Below are 24,704 nucleotides of genomic sequence, written 5' to 3'. Positions count from 1 at the left end.
AGATTATCAGAAATGTTGCAAAATAAGTACACCAAATTTCCTAAGCAATAACTACAAGGCCCCATTACAGACAATGTGTGGGAACATCTTTGCATTATTGTTTTCATAAAAATGTCTTCTAAAGTGCAGAGCAATTCACAAATAAACAGTTGGAATGGAGGAACAGGAACATGCCATTCAGCTCCTGAAGCATTGTTCATGTTTCCAAGTCAGCTCCGAAACATAAATACTTTCCAGATTTAGGTAAATGAGCATCTCTCAGCTGCATTCTGTTCAAAGTTTGATTTGTGGAGGAAATGTGCATCATATTGAGTAATATTGATGGATTCATTCTTGAGCAAAATCTAACTAGCAAATCTCTGAGCAAAACATTGGACTGCTTACATACGTTGATCTCAAACTGAAATTATGCTTGTAAAGAATGAAAAAAAAGTGGAAACTTCAGTGCTATATTTTTTTTTGTTAATGCTGAGTATATTTAATGTCCATATGCAGATTAATTGTTCCATTTGTTTTATATTCTGCTCTGCATCAAACAAAGTACTGGATTTGATATTTCTTTGGAACCTGAGACTGAGAGGGAGATTTTTTACGATATACTTATGAATCTGATAATTGAGAGAAACAGAGGGAGAATAAAAGATGTCACAGCTACCAGCCACAGGATGCTATTTTGCCTCAGTCAAAATCGGAGAAAGGCAATTAATGCAGAGGCTGAGGACACTACAATGAAGCTTCTTGACAGGGGAATGCCATTTTCAGAGAAGAGACAGAAGCATTCAGGAGCAAAGACTATGCTCCCAAAGGTTACATAAGATATGCATCATTCTCCAACTTGGAGTTCTGAAAAACAAATTTAGTAATGATGTGGATTTCTTGGTTTGCAGATTCTGATGCATTGTAATTAGTTTCTGCTCCCAGCAAATACACTTGTAAACAAGAAAAATATTCTTGCAGGTCACTGAAACAGACATTTGACTGAAAATATCAACAAGATTATTGCTCTAAATTGATGCTAAATGATAGAAAGAATGATGCATAAGTGTTGGCTTGGACTGACCGAATAAAGTTGTAAACATGATAAACTGTGCAATTCTAGGCTGAAAAGAGTTTAACATGAGTAAACTGCTCAAGCTATTCAATTAACACACTCATAAGTACAAACTGCTTTTGCATTGTCAAAATCTATTTGCAGTCAGTCCTGCTATAAAGCTGATTTCTTCAACTCAAATTGACTTTAACACAATTGAAATATTTAAATCTCTCTATTTGTAGAATGCGAACTTTCCTTACCTGTATTGGCTATAATGCAATTCCAGTCCAATTAGTTTAAATGGCACAGCTATTGCTTGATTTCCTTACAACGCGAGATCACACAAGAATGGAACTATCATATTATTTCAGAACCAAGTGTACTTAAAGGGGCACAGCTGCTATACCAGACTGTGTTTTGCCAGGCTCAGGTCAATGAACTGCCATTAAAAGCCTCTGCCATTTTAATTTGAAGACAACAGGCTACACTATGTGAATTTTTACATGTGTAACGTAGGCATAGCAGCACCAACATTGAAATATAATCCTCTCACTTACTCCTGTTTAAAAGAAAAGAACAACATATTTTGCTGACCTGAACAGTGTTATGAAAAATCATTCACTTCATACACACAAAATCAGAACAATACAACTCCTTCAACGAAGATTATCACTAACAGGCATTCACCTAAGTGGAGTTGACAGGATTTCAATAATGACATATAATTGACGTTTAGTGCATAATACGATACAGTACAGTAACATACCGAGGGATTGACAGAATATTGTAAACTGCAAGATTTAACCTTCATTAGTTCAAAATCATTGCACTATCTGAGAAAATGCCATTCTTTTCCGAAAACAAACTTAATGATTACTTACCTTTGTTAAACCTTCCCAGTTTAGCTTTGGCCAACAGATAGTGATGGAAAGCTAGATCAGGTGTCCTAATGTGATTTGATGAGTCATGACACACTGAGGTTTATTTGACTGAGCCCATGTTCAGGGAGCAGCCTGAGTATTTGTACGTCATAAACTGACAGGCCATTTCTCAAGTCACCGTCTGAATACTTCTACTCCAACACCATGCTAAGATCTGATGTAAGTACATGAATATCCATGTGAATTTCTGTTAAAATCCCAGTTTAATCACTCAGCTCATTGTAATAAAGTAAGGGAGTTTTCTTTTGTTCATTCATGAGATGTGAGCATCCTGACAAAGCCAGAATGTGTTGTTACCCTTAACTGCCCTTGAGAAGGTTCTGAAAATGTTAAAGCTGAAAAAAAACACTGAAAATTAAGCATGATTCACTTAACCTTTTTCATCATGGAGGAGTTTGATTTCACATTAATTGCAATATTGTAAGAGTTCAACTTCTTTGGAATTAAAATATACCAAAGGATATCCTTTGAACTCATGGTCAGATAATCAGCTTCACCGCCCAATAGCAGTGAATGAGAAATTATAATTTATGAACACGTCTAATCCCAGGCATTCTAAACCAACATTCACAATCACCTTTAATCAAAGAGATATGGGTAAGATTGGATGTATAACAAAGATAGCCAGCTGTGTGCATCAACCTCCTAGAGGCTGAAAATTAGGTGGCTCTTTCACATGAAAGGAAAATTCCTCCTTGCTTCAAAAGGACTTCAATGTCCCATTGCAGCAAGTTGAAATGGAAGCATAGTCCCAGCACCTTGTGCCTGGCAGAACTTTGTGCCAGATGAATAATCTTTGCAAGAGCTAATCACAAACACCCAATCAATTTTAGAAGTACTTCATTGCCTGAAAGCTAGGAAAATGTTTACAGAAACCTACATGAGTCAAACCTTTAATTTTTACTTGCTACATGAAGCAAAAGAGTTTGAGCTAACTGTAGTGTGTTGGTTGTGGAGAGCTACAAGAGTCTGACTGGAGAGTGTTACACTCACTCTGTCGACGATGCGGCTGGACAGGACCTGTGCTGCCATGGAACGTGCCCTGCAAGGGAGAGGAGGATGGAGCAGAGAGCTCAGTCTGTGCAGGAGAAAAGAGGGAGAAGGGAAGAAGGTAAAAACAAACAAAAAAGAAACAAACACACATTATGTCAGAAATAGCTGAAGTAACTGGACAGAATCAGACACAGTGAGAAAGGATCTGGGACTCCAAGCATTAGCCAAGCTGTTTGCAAACTCTGAATTTCTAGACGATCAGTTTTGATTGCTGACACACAAACATGCTGTGAAAAGATTCAGTGATAGCATTTGTTCTTCTACAGTTATCAAATATTAACCTAATTCAGAAGGTAACATGGAAAGGAGAAATGCCAATAATCTCCCTTTACCCAAACAAATACACCTGCTCAGGGTTGAACAGTTGCCTGACAACTTTGCTCATGAGCACAATATTCAAAAAGCTTTGTGAAATAATACAGTAAAAACAAGTAGTTTATGAATTTTGAGGATTATCTCAGAATAAGTTCAATTCAGGAAAGATAGTTAACCTCATTCCCCCAAATCCCAAGCCCAGTGCATCCCCATTTCAGCATCTTCATCTTTTTCAAATTAAAAAATCTCACAACACCAGGTTATAGTCCAATGGGTTTATTTGGAGGCACTAGCTTTTGGATTAGTTGTGGACAACAACCACTTGATGAAGGAGCAGCGCTCCAAAAGCTCGTGCCTTCAAGTAAACCTGTCAGACTATAACCTGGTGTTGTGTGATTTTTAACTTTGTCCACCCCACTCCAGAACAAGGCAGATTTCTGAGCTTGATAATTTTTCTGATAATCCGTTCCAGCTCCAGTTCACACTCCATGCGAAGACATACTCCTTAATTTCTGTCCTGAATTTCCCAAAGATGAATCCTGGATTCATTTGCAATGGTAATTTCAAACACACACTAGCAGCAGATTTCTGCATTGGAAGGGACACCTTTCTTTGGATGGCCCCCATCTCTTTCCCAAAAGCAGACTTGTTTCCATCAATTGTATTATATTCCTGACCCTATTACAAATGCGGATACAGAAATGCACAGACATAAGAACATTCTTCACTTCTTCTTTATGTTATTCGCTTTGAGTTTCCCGGGCTTCTGTCTTAAGGGTCCATTTCAATTTGTTTGCCTGGCGCGACAGTGCATGCACATAACAGCAAAGCTTTGCTTTGCTCCATGAACATCTACAATGACATGAAAAATTATTAGAATGAATATTTATGGAGTCATAGAGATGTACAGCACGGAAACAGACCCTTCGGTCCAACTCATCCATGCTGACCAGATATCCCAACCTAATCTAGTCCCACCTGGCATATCCCTCTAAACCCTTCCTATTCATAGACCCACCCAGATGTTTTTCAAATGCTGTAACTGGACCAGCCTCCACCAATTCCTCTGGCAGCTCAGGGTCAACTATAATTTGATGTGACTTCTTTAATAGTTGATCACATTGTTTCCTTTAGTTTGAATCATTACTCTGTGAATTATCAGTGGCCAAGATGATGCAAAGTCATTCTGTTCCTTGACATCTGATAATATCTTTCTACAGTCACCAATCTCAACGCAGGTTAACTTGCTTTATGACAGTGCAATTCCACTCTGAATATCCGTGCGTGCCCTTATGTGGGACAGCTATCAGCCTCCACCCTTTGTGATGCAATCTTAATTAACACACCAGCAACACACAAGGCATGTACTCAATGAGATAGGACAAGTCATGGGGACAGTGCTGAGCTGGAAGTTTGGAACTGGGGTGAGGTGGGGGAAGGGGAAATGAGGAAACTGTTGAGGTCGACATTGATGCCCTGGGGTTGAAGTGTTCCGAGGCGGAAGATGAGGCGTTCTTCCTCCAGGCGACTGGTGGTGAGGGAGCGGTGGTGAAGGAGGTCCAGGACCTCCATGTCCTCGGCAGATTGGGAGGGGGAGTTGAAACGTTGGGCCACGGGGCGGAGTGGTTGATTGGTGCGGGTGTCCCGAAGATGTTCCCTAAAGCACTCTGCTAGGAGGCGCCCAGTCTCCCCAACGTAGCAGAGACCACATTGGGAGCAATGGATACAATAAATGATATTAGTGGATGTGCAGGTAAAACTTTGATGGATGTGGAAGGCTCCTTTAGGGCCTTGGATGGAGGTGAGGGAGGAGGTGTGGGCACAGGGGTCGGTGGCAGGGGAAGGTGCCGGGATGGGTTGTAGTGGTGGGGGAGGGGGCGGGGGGGGTGGACCTGACCAAGTAGTTACGGGGGAGAACGGTCTTTGCGGAAGGCGGAAAGGGGTGGGAAGGGAAATATATCCCTGGTGGTGGGGTCTTTTTGGAGATGGCGGAAATGTCGGCGGATGATTTGATTTATGCGAAGGTTGGTAGGGTGGAAGGTGAGCACCATGGGCGTCCTGTCCTTGTTACGGTTGGAGGGGTGGGGTCTGAGGGCGGAGGTGCGGGATGTGGACGAGATGCGTTGGAGGGCATCCGTTTGGTCAGGTCCACGCCCCCCTACAACCCACCCTCCCATCCTGGCACCTTCAACAGTTTCCTCATTTCCTCTTCCCCCACCTCACCCTAGTTCCAAACTTCCAGCTCAGCACTGTCCCCATGACTTGCCCTATCTGTCTATCTTCTTTTCCACCTATCCACTCCACCCTCCCCCCGCCCCGACCTATGACCTTCATCCCCCCCCCCACTCACCTATTGTACTCTATGCTACTTTCTCCCCACCCCCACCCTCCTCTCGCTTATCTCTCCACGCTTCAGGCTCTCTGCCTGTATTCCTGATGAAGGGCTTTTGCCCGAAACGTTGATTTTCCTGCTCCGCGGATGCTGCCTGAACTGCTGTGTCTTCCAGCACCACTGACCCAGAACAAGGAAAGGAGGTTCCTAGTTTAGCCTCCAGTTACTGGGGAGAAAATCAAGCTGTGGGGCCAGCAACATCCATCTTAATGCACCAGAATGTCAGACCTACAGTTATTTGAACATCCAAAATCTCATTCCTGTTGTCTTCAAGAAGTAGGACTTATTGGCTAAAAGTGTTTCTTTTCAAGAGAATCTCTACAAGAGAGAAATCTGTTAGTTTCTGTTTACCCGGTGTAATGGAGAGAGAGAGTGAGAGTGTGTGTGTGTGTGTGTGTGTGTGTGTGTCTATGCGTGAGATTGAGTGAGTGTGAGAGACAGAGAGAGAGAGAGTGTGTGTGTGTATGCGTGAGTGTGAGAGAGAGTGTGTGTCTGTGTGTATGCGTGAGATTGACTGAGTGTGAGAGAGAGTGTCTGTGTGTGTATACGCATGAGATTGAGTATGAGAGAGAGAGAGAGAGCGCGCGCGCGCGAGTGTGTGGGTGCCTGTGTGTATGTATGTGTGTGTGTGTCTGTGTGTGTATCTGTGAGATTGAGTGAGTGAGTGTGTGTGTGAGAGAGAGTGTGTGTGTCTGTGTGTGTGTGTATGCGTGAGATTGAGTGAGTGTGAGTGTGTGTGCGTGAGATTGAGTGAGTGTGTGAGAGAGAGAGAGAGAGCGTGAGCGTGTGTGTGTGTGTGTGTGTGTGTGTATGCATGGGATTGAGTAAGTGTGAGAGAGAGTGTGTGTCTGTATATGTGTGTCTGTGTGTGCATATGCACGAGATTGAGTGAGTGTGAGAGAGAGAGTGTGTGTGTTTGTGTATGCGTGAGATTGAGTGAGTGTGTGAGAAAGAGAGAGAGAGAGAGTGTTGAATCTCAATGAGATTTAAAATGCAGATGAGGTTTTCTATAACTCCTGCACGACAGAATATGACTTTTGTTTTTCAAGGAATATCTGGCTTTTGATATTTGAGTTCAGAGATTACTGGGTGATATTATTCTGTGAGCACTTTACAATGTTACATTATTCATTATTTTCATGAAGGTGTGGTCATTGAAGAAACCCTCACTCACTGAAAAGGAACCTGGCTCTGCACCGGAAACGCTATCACCCGTAAGGCCACAGATTACATCCTGCAAAGCAGGAACGTTCACTTGCACAATGGGCTGAATGGCCTCTTTCAATGGCACAACTTTTCTATGATTCTACAGTTAATGCTGCAGGATATAACTTCAAAGTTCTTTATCCTTGCATGTGATTTGGGAGCTGCTTAGGCTGTTGTTCATCCCAAGTTGCTCTTGAACTGGCAGGCTCTCCAAGGCATTTTGGAGGACAGTTAAGAGTCAATGACATTGCTGTGGTCTGGAGTCACAAGTGGGGCCGGACTAGATAAGGGTAAATTTGCTGAGGACGTTAATGAACGAGATGGATTTTTATAACAATCGCTGGTGGTTTCATGGTCATCATTAAGTTAGTTTTTAATTCCAGGTCTTTATTGGAAATCTTATTGCAAGTATCCATTGGACACAAAGCTTGCTTTCATCCCATACAATCAGAGACATGGACATGGTTAATATCATCACAGTCAGCGGTGTGATTGCTCGCTCTGTCCTGGATCATCGATGTCTAATAACATGCAGCTCTCAAGGAGTTAAGTATTGCCATCACGCTAACCCTAGGCACGCAATCCCATGGAAACACTCTCTACAGCCTTTGGCACTTTTTGACAAGTGGCTTCTAAAGTGGCTTCTAAAGCCAGCTGTCAGTTTATTGAAGGTGATCTCTAGGGCAGGAAGTAATGTTTGGGATTGATTCCAAACCCTGCGTAACTATGAATATGCAACGAAGCTTTCAGAAATGGAGAATCATGTCATTGATTGGTCTTAGAATAAGCAAATAAATAATCTGATCATGTACTGACACGGTCTTCAGGATCAGGAAATCAATGAACCTAGGATGCACTGAACTGACCTTCTCTCTGTATAACCAGACGGTGAATTTTTTTAAGCAGCAATTTGGATAAAAAAAAAGACAAAAAGAGGAATGGTCAATGTGAGAAAATGGAGAATGCTGAAGAAACTCAGCAGGTTTGGCAGTGGCTGTGGAGAGAGAAACAGAGTTAATGCTTTGACTTTGGGATGACTGCAGAAGACTCTGGGGAAGAGTCAAACTAGGTTCAAAAGGTTAAGGCCGTTCCTCTCTTAATAGATGCTACCAGACCTGCTGAGATGTTCTTACATCCACAGCACCTTGCCTTTTTTCGGATAATTGTTTTGACCCAATACCATACTGGCTGCAATAGGTGACCTTTGTGCAAGTTACTTTTACCGTTACAGGTGAATTTTAAAGCGGTTATTTCCTGGTTGAAATATCCCACCATTCTGTTGTTTCTCTGTACATGCACCAAGACTAAACAGAATACTTTCTCAGTTCCACCAAATACTGCTCTGTCATTACTGTCACCCAGAGCTGGGGCAGGGGAGCATATGAACCCACATCACTGTCTTTTAATGCTACACCCTGGCAACTCCACCCCCGGGCCAAACTGCATAATTTTAAATATAAAAGCATCTTGCAGTTTAAAGACGTTCCAAAAGTTAAAAAAAACTTTCATTTTATTATTTCAAAGATTTAAGTGGAACACAAACTCTTACAAGGCTACCATGGTTTTATGTCAATCTTTGAGAATTAAATTCTGTAACTCAAATTTTCTAACAAATATCCACAAGACATGTTATTGGAAATTACACTTTTAAAATGTACATGAGACTAATAATAAACAGCCACTGGTTACACAGAATTGGGTGGCATTTGTTACTGTCATAAAAACTATGTTGCACTGAACTTTGCAAAGAAATTGTGGGCATGGAACTACTGAATAACCACTGTACAGAAGGGATCACTCAGCCTGGCCTGGCTCTTTGCAGGATCAACTCACCTGCTTCCATTGACCTGCCTTGTCCCCATAGCCGCGATCATTTTCTTTCTGTCTACCTAATTAATAAGCGAGAGTTTGGCTCAGTGACAGCGCTGTAATCTCAAATTTTAAGACTATAAATCTAAGACTGAGTTTATCAACTAAACCAACACCCAAGGGAGTGTGATATTGTAGGAAGTGTCTTTTTATTTTGCATTAGATGTTAAATCAGCAACATAGAGTCTTCTAGGTCTACAGAGACCCTTTGGCCAATCGAGGTTGCACTGGTGAAAATAAGCACCTGACTATTCTAATCCTATTTTCTAGCATTTGACCCACAGCCTTGTGTGCCTTGCCATTGCAAGTACACATCTAAATATTTCTTCAGTGTTCTGAGGGTTTCAGCCTCTCTCACCTTCACAGGGAGTGAGTTCCAGATTCCTATCCTCTGGCTGAAAAAGCTTTTCCTTACATCTCCCTGAAACCTCCTGCTCCTTCCCTTAAATCCATGCCCCTCTCACTGATCCCTCCACAAAGGGGAAAGTTTTCTTTCTATCTACCCTTTCTATGTCCCTCAATTTCATCCACCTCAATAATGCATTCCCCGCACCCGCCCCCCCCCCCCCCCAATCTCCTCTTCTCAAAGCAAAACAACCCCAGTCTGTCCAATCTCACTTCATAACGGAAACTCTCCAGCCCAGGCCCACATCCCACCCCCTCTCCAATGCTATCACATCCCTCCGAATAATGTGGATTCCAGTACTGCACACAGCCAAGTCTTCTGCAGCACAAGCTTATTCTTCTTGTTCCTAAACTATGTGCATTAGCTAATAAAGACAAGTATCCATACGCCTTCTTAACCACTTTATCTACATTTCCTGCTACCTTCAGGGACTGGCAGCAAATGTTCACCAAAGTCCCTCTGATCCTTTGTTTTTCCTAGGATCCTACCGTTCAGCTGGTTTTGACAGATTTTAAACATTCCATGCCACCATTGGAAGAAAAGTAGTGAGCTTTCTTAGCAACGACGGACTTCTTAACCAACAAGACCAAAGAATGAATCAACGGCTGATTTTAGTCATTTTTATTTAAATGGTGTACACAAAATAATAGCAGCATTTTTTTTTTATTGAGTGCACATCCAAAGTAAACCAAAACACCAAAAGCTTCAATAAAGTGGCAAAATGCTGTGGTACAGAGGGATTTGGATACTTGACACAAAACACAAAAGGTTAGTCTATAGCCACAGCAAGTAATTAAAAAGACAAATTAGGAAGTGCAGTAGGGATTGGAACTTAATGCTGGCCCAGCCAGTGATGTTCACATTCCACACGTGAATAAAAATGACTAGAATGTTGACTTTTAGCACAAAGGGGATGGAGTATCAAAGTAGGGAAATCTTGCTTCACCAATACAGGGGATGATTGAAATTACACCTAGGTGCTGCAGAAGACAATAAAACTGTAACCCTTGATCCCCTTACTAATCAAGGCCCTACCTATCTCAGTCTTAAATACATTTAATGACATAGCTTCCACAGCTTTCTGTGGCAATGAGCTCCACAGATTCTCCACTCTCTGGCTGAAGAAATTCCTCCTCATCTCAGTCCTAAAGGGTTGCCCCTTCCCAGAGGCTCAGCTCTGGGGTCCTATTAGTGGAAACATCTTCTCCATGTCCACTCTACCCAGGTCTCTCATTCTGTAAGTTTTGATGAGATCCCCTCACATCCTTTCCAACTCCATTGAGTATAGACCCAGAGTCCTCAAACATTCTTCACAAGCTCTTCGTCTCCAGGTTCATTCCTGGAAACCTTCTCTGGACCCCCTCCAAGGCCAGTGCATTCTTCATGAGATATGAGACCCAAAATGGCTAACAATATTCCAAATGAAGTCTGACCAGAGCCCAATATAGCCCAAGCAGTATATCCCTGCTCTTGTATTCTAGCTCTGTCAGAAGGAATGCTAACGCTGCATTTGACTTCTTATTTGCTGACTGAACCTGCAAGTTAAACTTAACAGAATTCTGAACTAGGACTCCTCAGTCCCTTTCTGAAAGGATATCTGAATCCTTTCTCTATTTAGAAAATAGACTACTGTGATATTATAGACTTCAGAACTTTAATAACTGTTCGTGGACTGAATGAATCAACAAAGATAAACTATTACAATAGCAATAACTCTGTCTGGAATAAACTATTAAAGGACAAGGACAAACACATACAGGGATTGAAAGCAATTAGCCAGGCCTGGGAGTGAAGGCTACATAGACAAAACTGCTTTGACATCTGCTCAATAAACCAGATGCTCTATGCCATAATGACAAGTGATTGCCCTACAGAAGAATTTAAGGAGTTAACTGCAGGAAAGCTGCATGTTTGAACAGACAATTAAGGCAAAATGTAACAAAAAAACAAAGAAATTACTTTTGATAAGAAGGCAAGCTGCAGACTTGCAGTAATTTGAATGAACATTTTTTTTAAAAAATCATCAAAATATCACATCAGAGACTAAAGGTAAAAAAAATCTGTATAAGAATCAAACACCAGAACAACTCAACAGCAGATCTTCAAAGAAAAACAACTATAGAAGGATTGAACTCTGGAAACAGCCAGAGACAGATCACTGGTGAGCCTGGCTAGATTTCACCATTAATGGGATAATAGCTAGGTTGGGTTGCAGGCTGATACATGTTGACTTGAAGGGTCTAATATTTATTTACTACATGCAATAAAGTTTGAATTATTATTTCAGTTCTTGATTGTGAGATCTCTGAACAAGTAGCTGGATTAAAGGTAACTTGTGATTTGCCCACAACATCATGCCTCTATTTTATGAACCAAAGTGCATCACCTCACACTTTCCAACATTGTATTCCATCTGCCATTTCTTTCCCCAGTCTCCTAACCTGCCCAAATTCTTCAGGAGTCTCCATTTTTCCTCAACACTACTGCTCCTCACCTCTCTATGTCATCTGCAAACTCAGCAACAATGTCCTCAGTTCTTTCATCCCGATCTGTTTCAGTCATTTTATTTAAGAAGGCATACACTTGTTTTGGAGAAGATTCACTCAGCTGATATGTGGGATAAAGGATTTATTAGGGACAGTTGGGTAGGTAGGGTCTTCCATTCATTGACCATAAGGATGAATGACGATCCTATGGGAACATCAAAGGTTCTGGGGGTTTGGCACCACAGATGTTCAACTCCTCCTCATGCCCCATCCTACCCGTCCAGCCCCTCCTTAGCATCTCCACCTCCCACATTCTCTGATGAGGAACCCAGCCTGAAAGGGCAGGGTTGCAGACTAAAGGCTAATCCAAAAGGACAGGTGTGAAGGGGAACATCATCACTTGGGAGTGTTGTAAGTCTTTGGAATTCACTATCCAAGTAAGTAGGAGAAACTGGATTATTGAATATATTCAAGACTGATTTTAGAGGGATTTTTGAATTCTCGGAGAGAGAAGATTTCGGGACGTCAAGCAGAGAATGGAGTTGACCCCACATTCAGATCAGCCATGATTATCCTAAATGGGGCAGTAAGCTCAAGGGGCTGAATGATCTATTCCCTGATCCTGTTTCTTTGGTTCTTGGGTTCTTAATGAAATGTATGACCTTCCTTTTCCTGCTGCTTAGATCAGGCACACAAGAAAAATGGTTGATCAGTAATTTACTAGAAAATTCCTCAGGGAACAAAACCCAGTAGATTCAATGCTCATTACTATAAACTTCAGGGGACTGGTAAAATTAATTCCACTCATCAAAGGAAATGAACTCTGCATTCCCTTCCTGACTACCCCGACTGTAACAGAACTTCAGGCATCAAAATATTTCTCATAATGAAGACTTTACAATAAGAAATAGCAAGTGAGACAGAAATAAACAGTTAGACAATATACAACAGTCTCAGTAGCTTGCATGTATTCCACCAAATCCCACAATTGTATTCATGTCAAGTTACTCTTTCTATTTCTCTATAAAAGCAGGTAAGTGGCAAACCGGGAACTCATTTGTTCCTTCCAATTAATGTACTGTCCTCCAGCACAATCTACCCTAAAAAAATCAAATCCTACCCTAGAATTCCAAGCATTAATCATTCATTGCTTGCAGAAAATATTTTCAACCTTGAATTGGACTTTCAATAATTAATTTCTCTGCCTTTGAATGTGCCAATGACTGAAGTTAAAATGGCACTCTGTGCAGAGCCATAGAGATGTACAGCACGGAAACAGACCCTCCGGTCCAACCCGTCCATGCCGACCCAGATATCCCAACCCAATCTAGTCTCACCTGCCAGCACCCGGCCCATATCCCTCCAAACCCTTCCCTATTCATATACCCATTCAAATGCCTCTTAAATGTTATAATTGTACCAGCCTCCACCACATCCTCTGGCAGCTCATTCCATACACGTACCACCCTCTGTGTGAAAAAGTTGCCCCTTAGGTCTCTTTTATATCTTTCTCCTCTCACCCTAAACCTATGCCCTCTAGTCCCAGGAACACACCCCCTTCCCCAATCCAAGGGGAGGGGAAGTAAATTGTCTTTTCTTATTTTTTGGTGATTCTGAAGCTCGCACCACTGCCATGGAGGTGGTGCTCTATAGTTATCTTGGTACCTTCCTACGGGGACAGATTAACCAATAGTGCAAAGCTCAAAGGGGGTGTGGTCCTGGGAGCACTTGGTGTGCCATTTTAACAGATGTTAATTTGCCAGGGGTACACAGCAGACAGTGCTATCTTGATGTAATGCAGCACCTGCATTCTCTTCTCACTAACATCAAAGAACGATGCCATGTCATTTCTTTGACTCTGGAGCTTCTGGCTGGTTCAGGATGTCTGAATATTGGCCAAAACGTGCAGAGGAGATACCAGGGGCAAATATTCCAGCCTCCGCTGGGAGGTTGTTGCAGTCTCATCTGCCATTGCAGGAGCAGCTCACTGCCTGTCATCTGGAAGGAGGTTAGTGTATGATTCATGTCTGAAGACATTAGAGAGGCCAGCAGTGGTTTGCAGTTTGTATGGAATTGGATTCAACTTAATGTATTTTTTCATTGTCTTTCTGTGAAGTTTTCTTTTGGGGAAATCCTGCTTAGAACATGATTTTTAATTTTAAAATATATACTTCTGGCTGCTTTTTAGAAACGACTTCAAACTCACTTTTAGCATTTTTAATTTTTAAAAAAAATTATCTTTTGATTGTTCCAAATTAAAAATTACTTTCATTAATCTACAATCCCATCCCATCTCTCAAACTTATCGATGACTTCAAACATAAAGAATCCCTCGTGCAATGATTGCTATTTGATTGGTAAACACTGCACACATCTTGCTCACAAGTTATCGTACAGAACAGGCAAATGTTAATGTTGCTGTTTTGGAAACAAAGGATTATTGGTAATTAAGACAATAAAAGCAAAATTTGTGGAGACTTAAATAAAGTGCTGGAGAAACTCAGCAGGTCTGGCAGCATCATGCTGAGTTCTGAGGAAGATCCATACTAGTCTCAAAACATTCACTTTGTTTTCCCCTCTGAACCAATGCTGCCAGACTTGCTGAGTTTCTCCAGCACTCTGTTTTATTTCCTGTTAGCTAGTATCGTGGGTGAGTTCTCTACTCTTTGTTTAAGAGAGTGCCTTGGCATCCTTAATGGCAACCAGAACTGGTACAAAGGGGACCGCTCATGAACTGAATAATGCTTCTAATAATATAGCATTTCCTCAGTACTGCTCTACAGTATCAACTTGCACTATGTCCCAGTCTTGGCTGGGGCTTGAACCTACAACTCTGAGGCACGCACACCATCAATTGGTATGGAAAACAACGAGGATAAATTTGATGCACTGCTGAACAACAGACATAAATACAGCTCAGGTTGGATGCAGAGAGTAGGACCAGCTGCTAGAATTTAAAACTGAGAATTCATATTGGATACTACTGCAGTTCACCCAACACATTGTTCCCCTGCCCCTGTTCCCCAAACTAGGCTTTTCCTCAGACTTCAACTCAGTACCAGCACAAACTGTATTGTTTTCTACTGCTTCTCCTCAGGTCTCCTCTGTATTGTGGCACACGAAGCACACTACTTAACCCACAGCTCAACTCCTACTAAACTGCTGACCATCTAACACCTCTTTCCTGGGCCCCTTGCCAGCTGATGTTTACCACTTCACCATTTGTGATGGTGCTCTCAGCTACTTACACCCTAAGTTCTGGAATTCCCTTCCTAAATCTCTCCACCTCTCTCTGCTGTCAGACATACCTTAAAAGCACTCTCTTTAGCCAAACCATTGTTCATCTGTCTGATTCTCTCCTCATACACATTTCAGGTTCAAAGTTTCTTTGAGAACACTTCTCATAAGTGCCTTTGGGATGTTTTGCTTTTCCATAAAGTGGTACATATATGCACTTTTTTTGTAGTTTTTGGGTACAACTTCTTTGGGGTTTTACAGCTTATGTTCACTGACTACAAAAGCAAACTGAAGTACTCAAATCATCAAGAAGTTGTTTCACGGAAATAAAACCTCTGTTTACTGTTCAATTCCTAACAGCACATGCTGCATTTCAATATCTTGCAGAGAGACACTTTAAAAATATATATAAAGTCATGTTGCACTGGCTCTGTAATTCACAACTGATGCAATTTACAGCCACAGCTAAGGCAGGCCATTTATCATAGCTTCGAGGAATCGAAGTGAATTGGTTGAATGAATGGGCTGAGGATAGAAATTATGATGGTAGTGGAATGAACAAAAAGGCTTGACAATCACTGAATAGGATGGATCTTTCTACAGACTGGGAACTGTTATTGTTAATTTATAAAACTTCATACACAGTACAAGATGGAAATCTCATGCTGGATAAAAAGCCACTAATTAGCAGTATTCCTGGATAAATGAGCAGTGGCAGACAATAAAAGCTCAGAAATTAGAACTTTCAGAATCTATGTGGGAGGCAGACTTGTATTTAGACCCACTCCGAGGAGATCCCTTGTAAAAACTGAAGTGCTTACAGGAAATCCTGAGATTACGAAGGGACTCCCAGGAGCTCCTTGGCATTAAGTATCAAACTGATACTTCATGGACCACTGACTGTAAACTTACAGCAAAACTTCCAGTAAAAATACTGGAAACCAATAATGGAACACAAAATTGGATACCACGTGTCACAATGAGGGTCAAGACAATTAATTTTTAAATTTAAAAACAATTAATATGCACATGTAAGTGTAAGATATGTCATGAGCAGAGAAGGTGCACTATATAGGTCTGAATATAAAACTCATTATTATAATTATTCCTAAAGATTTTGCAGTCAAGAAACAGGGGAGGGAGAATGGCAAATGGTATTATTGTTGAACTCGTAATCCAGCGCTGGGGACCTGCATTTAAATCTCATTACTGCAGATGGGGAAGCTTGAGATTCAAAAACAAACCTGGAATTAATAATCTGATAATTACTAATAAATCATGGTCATAAAAACCCACCTGGTTGAGTAATGTCCTCTAGGGAAGGAAATCTGTTGTCCTTACCTGCTCTGGCCTTGTGTGTGACTCCAGACCCACAGCAATGTCATTAGCTCTAAAGTGCTCTCTGAAATGGTCAATCAATATCTCAAAAAGAAAGTAATGGAGCCAGATGAGCCACCTGGCATCAATCTAAGCATCAGAAAAAATAACAGCAAAACAACCCTGACAACCCTGGGGGCGCAGTGCCAACATTGCAAGAGCTGTCTCAGGCTAGTCGACCTACAGCCTGACATAGTCATACTCATGGTATCATACCTGACACACAATTACCCAGACATCACCGTCTCCAGCCCACAGACGGGACAGGACAGACTCAGCAGAAGTGGCAGCCCATGTTCCCTCTAAAATACTCCGCTACTCTGATGTTCCACACATGATAATCAGCAACAGCACGCTGATTGCAGCACTCTCTCTGGCTGCAGAAATCACTGCCCCGCACTACCTTGCAGGCATATCCAGTAGGTGAGAAAATTAGAGGGAATGCTGGTGACAGCACACTGCCATACGATTGCAGGGATTGAAGGACTCCTCAACATTGACTTGGATGCTGTTTGATTGCCTTGTTGCTGACCTCTTCCATCCCTTTACTGATGATTGTCAGTAGACAGGTTGGGTGGTTATTAGCCAAGTTGGATTGGTCCTGTGTTTGGTATAGAGGGCATACCAGGTCAATTTTACACATTGTTGGGTAGATGCCAGCATTGTAACTGTACTGAAACAGCTTGGCTAGGAATGCAGTAAGTCTTCAGCATGATTGCTGGAATGTGGTACGGCCCATTACCTTTGGAACTACTCGCACCATTAGCCATTTCTCCATGGAGTGAATTAATGGGCTGAATATTGACATCGAAGATGCTGGGTACCTCCTGAGGATGCTGAGAGGGTTATGTACTCGGCATAGTGCAAATGCCTCAGCGCATCTTTTGTACTAATGCACAGGGTGTCTCATTTTTGTGGAAAAAGATCATTGAGGAGCCTCCTCCTTCAGTATGTTGTTGAATTGTCTACACCATTCACAACTGAATGTGGCACAACTGCAGGGTTTTGAGCTGATCTATTTAGCTCTCTCATTTGGCACATAAGCAGCTCTGCAATCAAAGTCACCAGGTTGACAGCTCAGTTTCAGGTACACCTGGTGCTGCTCCTGGCATATCCTCCTGCCCTCTCCATTGAACCAGGGTTGGTCCCCTGGTTTGATGGTAATGATTGAGTGGGGGATATGCCAGGCTATGAGGTTACAGGGTGTGGAGTCAAGTTGCTTGATCTGTATGAAATCTGTCCCATTTAACACAATGATAATGCCACACAACACAATGGAGGGTACTTTCAATGTGATAGTGGCATTTTGTCTCCACAGGACTGAGTGTGGTCACTCTTACTGATACTGTCATGGACAGATGTATCTACAGGAGGGAGATGGGTGAGAATGAGGTGAGGTATGTTTTCCACTTGAGAGCCAGGCAGGATTTCCAGTCTTTAGGGCTTGACCAACTTGGTCAGGAGTGGTGTTGCTGAGCCACTGCTGGTAGACACTATCATCCCCACACTGAGTAAATTCTGCAGCCTGAAACCCTCAGTGCTTCCTGAGGTATTCAAGTTGTGTCCAACTCAACCCATCCTCCCACGCACTGCAGGTAGACATACTGGCCACTGCTGAGACCTCCCAGGATTCCTGGTGTTGGCACCATTTTCAATGTTCAGCCATGAACCTGGCCAAGTGCCAGCAGCCTACAGCCACCCTGCATAATCTGTTTGATTTGGACAGAGGGTAATTGGCACCTTGCTTTGCCAACAAGGATCTGGGGATCCTGCTGGATGAGACATGCTTGTAGTTACTGCCCATGGAGCGTGCCTCAAGAGGTTGGTGACTGATGGAGGTCAGGAGGGGTGAGCGGTGATCCACAGTCACCAGGGACCTACTCAGACGTTCACATTCAGGAAGTGTTGCCATCTGGTTTTTATCTTGTGGGTGGGGTAAACAGAAAATGGCATATCAGTAAGGCAAAATGATGTTACAGTGAGGATGTTAATGCATGCAACTAAGCTTCTCACCACTCACAAACAAGAATCTCATCTCTCTATGAAAAGGGTTTGGTTGGGATGTTAAGAGGCTCCTCATCAGTGCTCATGTCATTCAGGGACTGTGAAAATTCAAGCCAAGAGCTCACATTTGTTAGAATTTCACAAGTCATGAAGGTGACACTGGGCCTTTGCTGAGTGACCTACAGGGACATTGGGTTGTTCTGGTCTCACTATACAAGAATGAATACACCAGGCAGCCATGCTGAGGGAGATCACAGGAGGATTCCTAGCCCACGTTTGATCAAATGCCCTGAAACATCCCAGTGTCGATAATCCCACAGGACTGAGGTGGTTTGAGGTAACTCTATTCTATAATGTTACAAAGCTTTCAGATATTCAATCCAAAACGTACAGTTAGGGCAATTTCCAAATGTGGAAAATATCCAACACCAAAATGGTGAGAAATAACACTCTATTTCTGTAATTGCTATATGTGGGTCAGGTACTCAAAATAATAGGAAAAGAGCCAGATGCTGAGAACAGTTAATAAAAGTCATTGGTCTACACTAACCTGAAATAACAAGCCAGAAAAGTGCAACTCGGACAAAGCAGGAAAAAGCTTTTCCATAACAGCATTTGGCAGAGGCTGTGTTTTGAAAGTCTAAGGATGCTGTGTGTACATTTGAGCAATGGGATGAATATACATCAGCATTAATGCACACACTGGCCCTAATCTCTCAGCCTGTTTCAGACAATCTGGTTTCCAAGGCGCATGGAATTTTACAACACATTCTGTCAACCTCAACAATATTATAAAAAGCTATCCATTAAATCTAATTTCCCTGCCCTTCTCCTAGAGAATCATATAGCACAGAAAGAGACATTTCAGCCCAGTCTGTCTTTGGTGGCTTCCTCAAAGAGATATTCAATATTCCCATTTCTTCCTGTTCTTTCTCAATCTGCTTTTATAGTTTTTATCCAATTGTTGCAACACTTGCATCTACCCGGCAGCATGGAAAATTGTTCGGGTGTATCCTGCACACAAAGGAGAAATCCAACCAGAAACAATTGCCACCCATCAGTTTTATTCTCAATCATATAACGTGATGGAAGGTGTTAACAGCAGTGCTATCAAACAGCACTGCTCAGCAATAACCTGCTCATTGACACTCCGATTGGGATTGCCGGGGCCACTCAGCTCCTGACCTGATTACAGTGAAACATGGACACAAGAGTAGAACTCCACATGGGGAATGTAACTGCCCTTGACATCAAGGCTGTGTTTGTTTGAGTGTGGATCAAGGAGCCTGGACAAAATTAGAATCAATAGGAATGGAGGGTTAAAATCTCAGGGTTAATCTCAGGGTTAAAATCAAAACCAGCACAAAGGAAAATGGTTGAAGTTGTTGGAGGTCAGTCATCCTCCATTCCAGAATAATTCTACAGGAGTTCCTCAGGGTCATGCCCTTGACCCAACCACCTTTAGCTGCTTCATCAATCAACTTCTCTCCATTAGATCAGAAGAAGAATTAGTGATAAGTCGAGAGTTGCTGAAGTGCAAGGGTCATTGCTGTTTGTGGTTTATATAACCTATCTAGACTTGAATGGAGGAGGGCTGATCAGTAGGTTTGTGAAGGATATTGGTGGGGTGGTGAGGAGATAGCCGTAGATTACAGGAGATATAGACAGGCTCTCAGATGGGCTGAGCAGTGGCAAATGGAAATCAATTCAGATAAGTGAGAGGTGATGCATTTTGGCAGGACAAATAAACAATGGAATACAAGACAAACATAGTGCCCTGGATAGCACAAAGGATCAGAGAGACCTTACGGTGGCAGGGCAGGTAGATAAAATAAGAAGGTATATGGGATACTTTATTGCGGAGGCATAGAGTTTAAGAGCAAGAAGGTGATGCTGGAACTGTATAAAATGTTGGTTAGGCCACAGCTGTGTGTGCAGTCTGGAACCCAGGAGGACTACAGGAGGGACGTGATAGCACTGGAGAAGGTGCAGAGGAGATTTACTGGGCTGTTTCGTGGGCTGGAGAGTGTTAGTTAAGCAGAGAAATTGATGGACTGGGTCTGTTTTCCTTCAGGTAGAGGAAATCAAGAGGTGCCACGAATGAGAAAGAATTTCTCCGGATCTGCAAGGGTTCTATTCCTGACAACGCCAGCAAATGATGAAATTTGTGAATGTGGAGCTCATTAGAAATAGGTTAAAAATCAAAGTATACATGTTCTTTGCCCACAGTTGTTGATTTTTGTTGTTACATTTTTTTGGCACAGGTAGGGGAATTTGTAATTCTGTGGATACAGAGTATTACTTTAGCAAATTATGAGGAACCTGAAACTCACTGCCAATGAGGTGGTAGAGGCAGAAATCCCCATAACATTACAGAAGTATTGAGGTGTACATGTAGGATGCCAAGGCATGCAAGGCTATGGAAATTAGGATTAGAAAAGTCAGGTGGTTATTTTTGACCAGCCCAGAGTCAATGGACCAAATGGCCTTTTTCTTTACCCTATAGGCCTCAATGATTCTATGACTACGAATCTATGGAGTTGTTCACCGATGACTGCACTCTATTGAGCACCATCTGTCAGTCCTCAGATACTGAAGCAGCTGATGTCCAATTACAACAAGACCTGGACAACATTGATAACCTATGGCCATTGTCATCTCGGACAAGGGCCCCATCTTCTCATGGGCAAATAACATTTAATGTGGATAAGTGAGAGGTTGTCCATTCTGGCTGCAAAATCAGGAAGACTGATTATTATCTGAATGGCGATATGTTGGGAAAGGGGGAGGTGTCTTCGCACACCAGTCACTGAAAGTAAACGTGTAGGTGCAGCAAGCGGTGAATGTGTATGTTGTCCTTCATAGTGCGAGGGTTCAAGTTCAGGGGCAATGGGCTTGATGAGACCATACCTAGAGTATTGTGTGCAGGTTTGGTCTCCTTATCTGACGGAGGATGTCATGGCGACGGAGAAAGTGTAAAGGTTTACCAGCCCGATTCTTGTGATGTTAAGACTGATGTATGAAGATTGAATCAGTTAGGGGTTTATTCACTGGAGCTTAAAAGAATGAGGGAGATGGGGACTCCCGTAGAAACGTATAAACTTCTAACAGGGGCAGATGGGAAAACACCGAATGGTCCTGGGAAGTCCAGAACCAGGGGTCAGACTCTAAGGGTATGGGCAGGCCAATTAGGACAGAAGTGAAAGAGAAATATCTTCATCCAGAGTGTGATGAGCCTTTGGAATTCTCTGCCTCAAAAAGTGGTTGAGGCCAAAACATTGGCTACTTTCAAAAAGGGTTTGATATTGTGTTCTTAAAGCTATAGGGATAGGGAGAAAGCAGGGACCGGGTATGGAATTGGATGATCAGCTATGATCGTACTGAATGGCAGAAAATGTTCAACGGGCCCACTCTTATTTTTGATGTTTCTAGGCAACAAGGGATTGGCAATAAATTCTGGCTCAAACACCAAAGCCCATATTCCTGAATAATAAAACAAATGCAAATGTTTTGGTAGTATCTGCTTTTACCTTTTTTAAGCAGTTTATTCCAGGTCATAACAATTCATTCAAAACATCTTCTCATATATTTATTTTCAAATTTTTATCCTACAGTATGGGCGATGCAATTGGTGTCCACACCTTCTTCAGGATTTCAATGAGGGAGAATACAGCCTGCATTGTCCCTATTGTAAACGTGTTGGCAGGATGAGGCCCACTGTGACATGCTGAATTTGGTCAGACAGTCTGACCAGAGTAAGCAAAGTTCACACCAGAAATATAGCAACTTATGCCCAGCTTCACAGGATCATCTCCACCCGCAGAACACAATACCGGTAGGCAGCCAGCCTCTGGCAAATTTGGAGTAAGAGGGTGGGGAGGTAGGATAGAAAATTATTGTAGCAAGATCTTCCTCATGATTAATCAGAAATACAATACTGGTGTCCTTTTCAAAAATATTTCTAGCCTGTGACCATCTAGGCTCTTGGCAAATTGTATATTTAGAACAATAATTTTGAAAACTGGAAGTCTTAATTTTAGATTAGATTAGATTATTTACAGTGTGAAAACAGGCCCTTCAGCCCAACAAGTCCACACCGACCCGCCGAAGCGCAACCCACCCATACGCCTACATATATCCCTTACCTAACACTACGGGCAATTTAGCATAGTTAATTCACCTAACCCGGACATCTTTGGACTGTGGGAGGAAACCGGAGCACCCGGAGGAAACCCACGCAGACACGGGGAGAACGTGCAAACGTTAAAAAGTTATAGGAATTTTAAAGAAAGCTTTTGACTTGCTGCTATTGGAAAAACTAATGCCACAGCCTTTCTTGAGGAGCAGATAATGCAGCAGCATGTTAACGATGGAGTATTCTCAGGGAGAAGCTCCATGTTATATTTCCAAGTTATAGAATCATTTTCTCCCTCAAAAGATTCACTACAACTTTCATAAGCTCTGTAACTAATCGATGCTGTCCCCTGTGGTCTGAGGACTAACAATTACTCAGCTGCAGTAATCCATTTACCCGATTTATTACATCTGTGCTACAATAGCATTTATTTTGGCATTGGTGAAAAATAAAGCAAAAACAGAGATATTATCAGTTAAAGCAGCTAAAATATTTATCAGCATTACATAAAATGGAAACAAACAAAATTCACAAAAGGAAAGTGGACACTAATAATGCAACGTAAGCAGCAGTGTCCACAGGAGCTAATTTACCACTTCCATCACTTCTCCAGGGCTGGGCTGTGAAAACAGTCTCTGCCCAATTTGTTAAACAACATTCATGCTGAAACATTATAAATAAAGGCTCTGTTCTCTCTACAGTGTAATTTTTCAGTCTTTGATTGTTTGCCCAGAAGGCCAATGGTTGTCAGAGACTTTCAATATCTTGGCTCTTAGCCATCAGACTTCACTTGGTGACCAGGCAATAAATTAGATTAACTTCCATATGTGTAAGAGGTGACAGCAGGAACAGATCAGCATGTTAATATCCACTTTCTGATTCCAGCACAGTGATGCAAAATGTTCCCAAATCTTTCCCAATGCGAGTCTGTAAGCATGATGTGAAGGTTTTGGACTGGAATGGACAAATTCAGAAATGGTGTCGTGTGACTTCTGACTCTGTAAGGAAGATGCGCAAGAACCACATGGGTGCCTTACCCCGAGACTCTCCTTCCAATGCATTTCATCAACAGACAGATATTTTCACTCAGGAATATCTGAACTCAGAAGGAATCCAGGATCTTTATGAAACCAAAACATAAATTTATTTGCATGTCTAATTTAGTAAAATTCCTTATGTTTCATAGGAATGTTACCTTGCTAAATATGGCAGCATACCACTTGGTGAGATATTAAGACGAGACAAGAAGGGGAGACTCCCCTTCTCCTCTGATGCTGCTTAACCTGCTGTGCTTTTTCCAGCTCCACTCGGACTGTCCACAGCTGCAGTTCTGACTATCTCCGAGATATTAAGATGGTCAAGCTTGGTCAAAGTGCTCATTTCAAGCTGTATGTATCTTACAGCAGAAGGGGTGAAAGGTGGAGGTGTCCAGAAAGAGAACTCTCGAGCTCAGTGCTTCAACCTGTGGGTACAGATGCCACTGGTGGGATGGTTATAACTGTGCATACGCAGCAGGTTGGAATTAGAAGAGCAGAGAGGTTTCAAAGGGCTGTAGGGCTTAAGGAAATTAAAGAGACAGGGAGGTGTAAAGTCATGGAGGGATGTGAAAATAGGCATGAAAATGTGAAACTTGAGATCTTAATGGACTATTAACCAATGTAGTTAGCTAGAGAAAATTTGTTCATGCAGGATTGGACAGTACTACTGCACTAGATGATTCAGCCATTACAAGGTAAAAGAAAAAATGTAGCATTATCAATTTGTTTTACATTAATTCCCAAAGCGAAAGGGCGGTGTGTCTGAAATGGACTTTGCTACTCACTTCACTCCACTCCTACTTCACAATCGTTTCTGTCAAGCGAGTGCTGCTGACAAGACCAGTATTTGTCGTCTATCTCTAACTGTCCTTGACATATTGGCCAGCGATGTGAAATCCTTCCAATATCAATCTTTTTAACCTTTTTAACAAAGTAACAAATATATTCTCACACAATGACATTGGGTTTTCTCCAGAAAGGTGTTTGTAATTGGCTTTAGCCCAAACTGTTCTCCGTGTTGTCAAAGGGCACAGATGTGCAAGCTTTCGATGGTGCAGTGCTCTATCAAGTGCGTCCTTTAACATTCCTCCGCAACATGGTACATTTCACATATTTAACTATCCTATTTCACAAACTTTATTCTAACACTCAATAAATTCGCAGGGGTAATGAAAATGCAGCAGACATTTCATCTATCCAGTTTGGAGAACAG

At 42.1% G+C, this 24,704-nt stretch overlaps 1 protein-coding gene across 2 annotated transcripts in view; it reads right to left on the bottom strand.

The window, feature by feature from the left end:
* Positions 1 to 24,704, bottom strand: part of LOC132834988 (serine-rich coiled-coil domain-containing protein 2-like) — a 636,764-nt gene that overhangs the window by 51,728 nt on the left and 560,332 nt on the right. The window contains exon 11 of one of the 2 annotated variants that reach the window (XM_060854169.1): positions 2,968 to 3,052. The exons of the other annotated variant lie outside the window; for it this stretch is intronic. Within the exon in view, the coding sequence (XP_060710152.1) occupies positions 2,968 to 3,052 (85 nt within the window). The remainder of the gene's footprint in view (positions 1 to 2,967; positions 3,053 to 24,704) is intronic. 2 annotated transcript variants of the gene reach the window in all.

The sequence above is a fragment of the Hemiscyllium ocellatum genome, chromosome 43 (assembly GCF_020745735.1).
Source record: "Hemiscyllium ocellatum isolate sHemOce1 chromosome 43, sHemOce1.pat.X.cur, whole genome shotgun sequence".
Taxonomy (NCBI): domain Eukaryota; kingdom Metazoa; phylum Chordata; class Chondrichthyes; order Orectolobiformes; family Hemiscylliidae; genus Hemiscyllium; species Hemiscyllium ocellatum.
The sequence above is the reverse complement of the archived record's forward strand: the minus strand, read 5'-3'. Positions and strand labels throughout refer to the sequence as shown.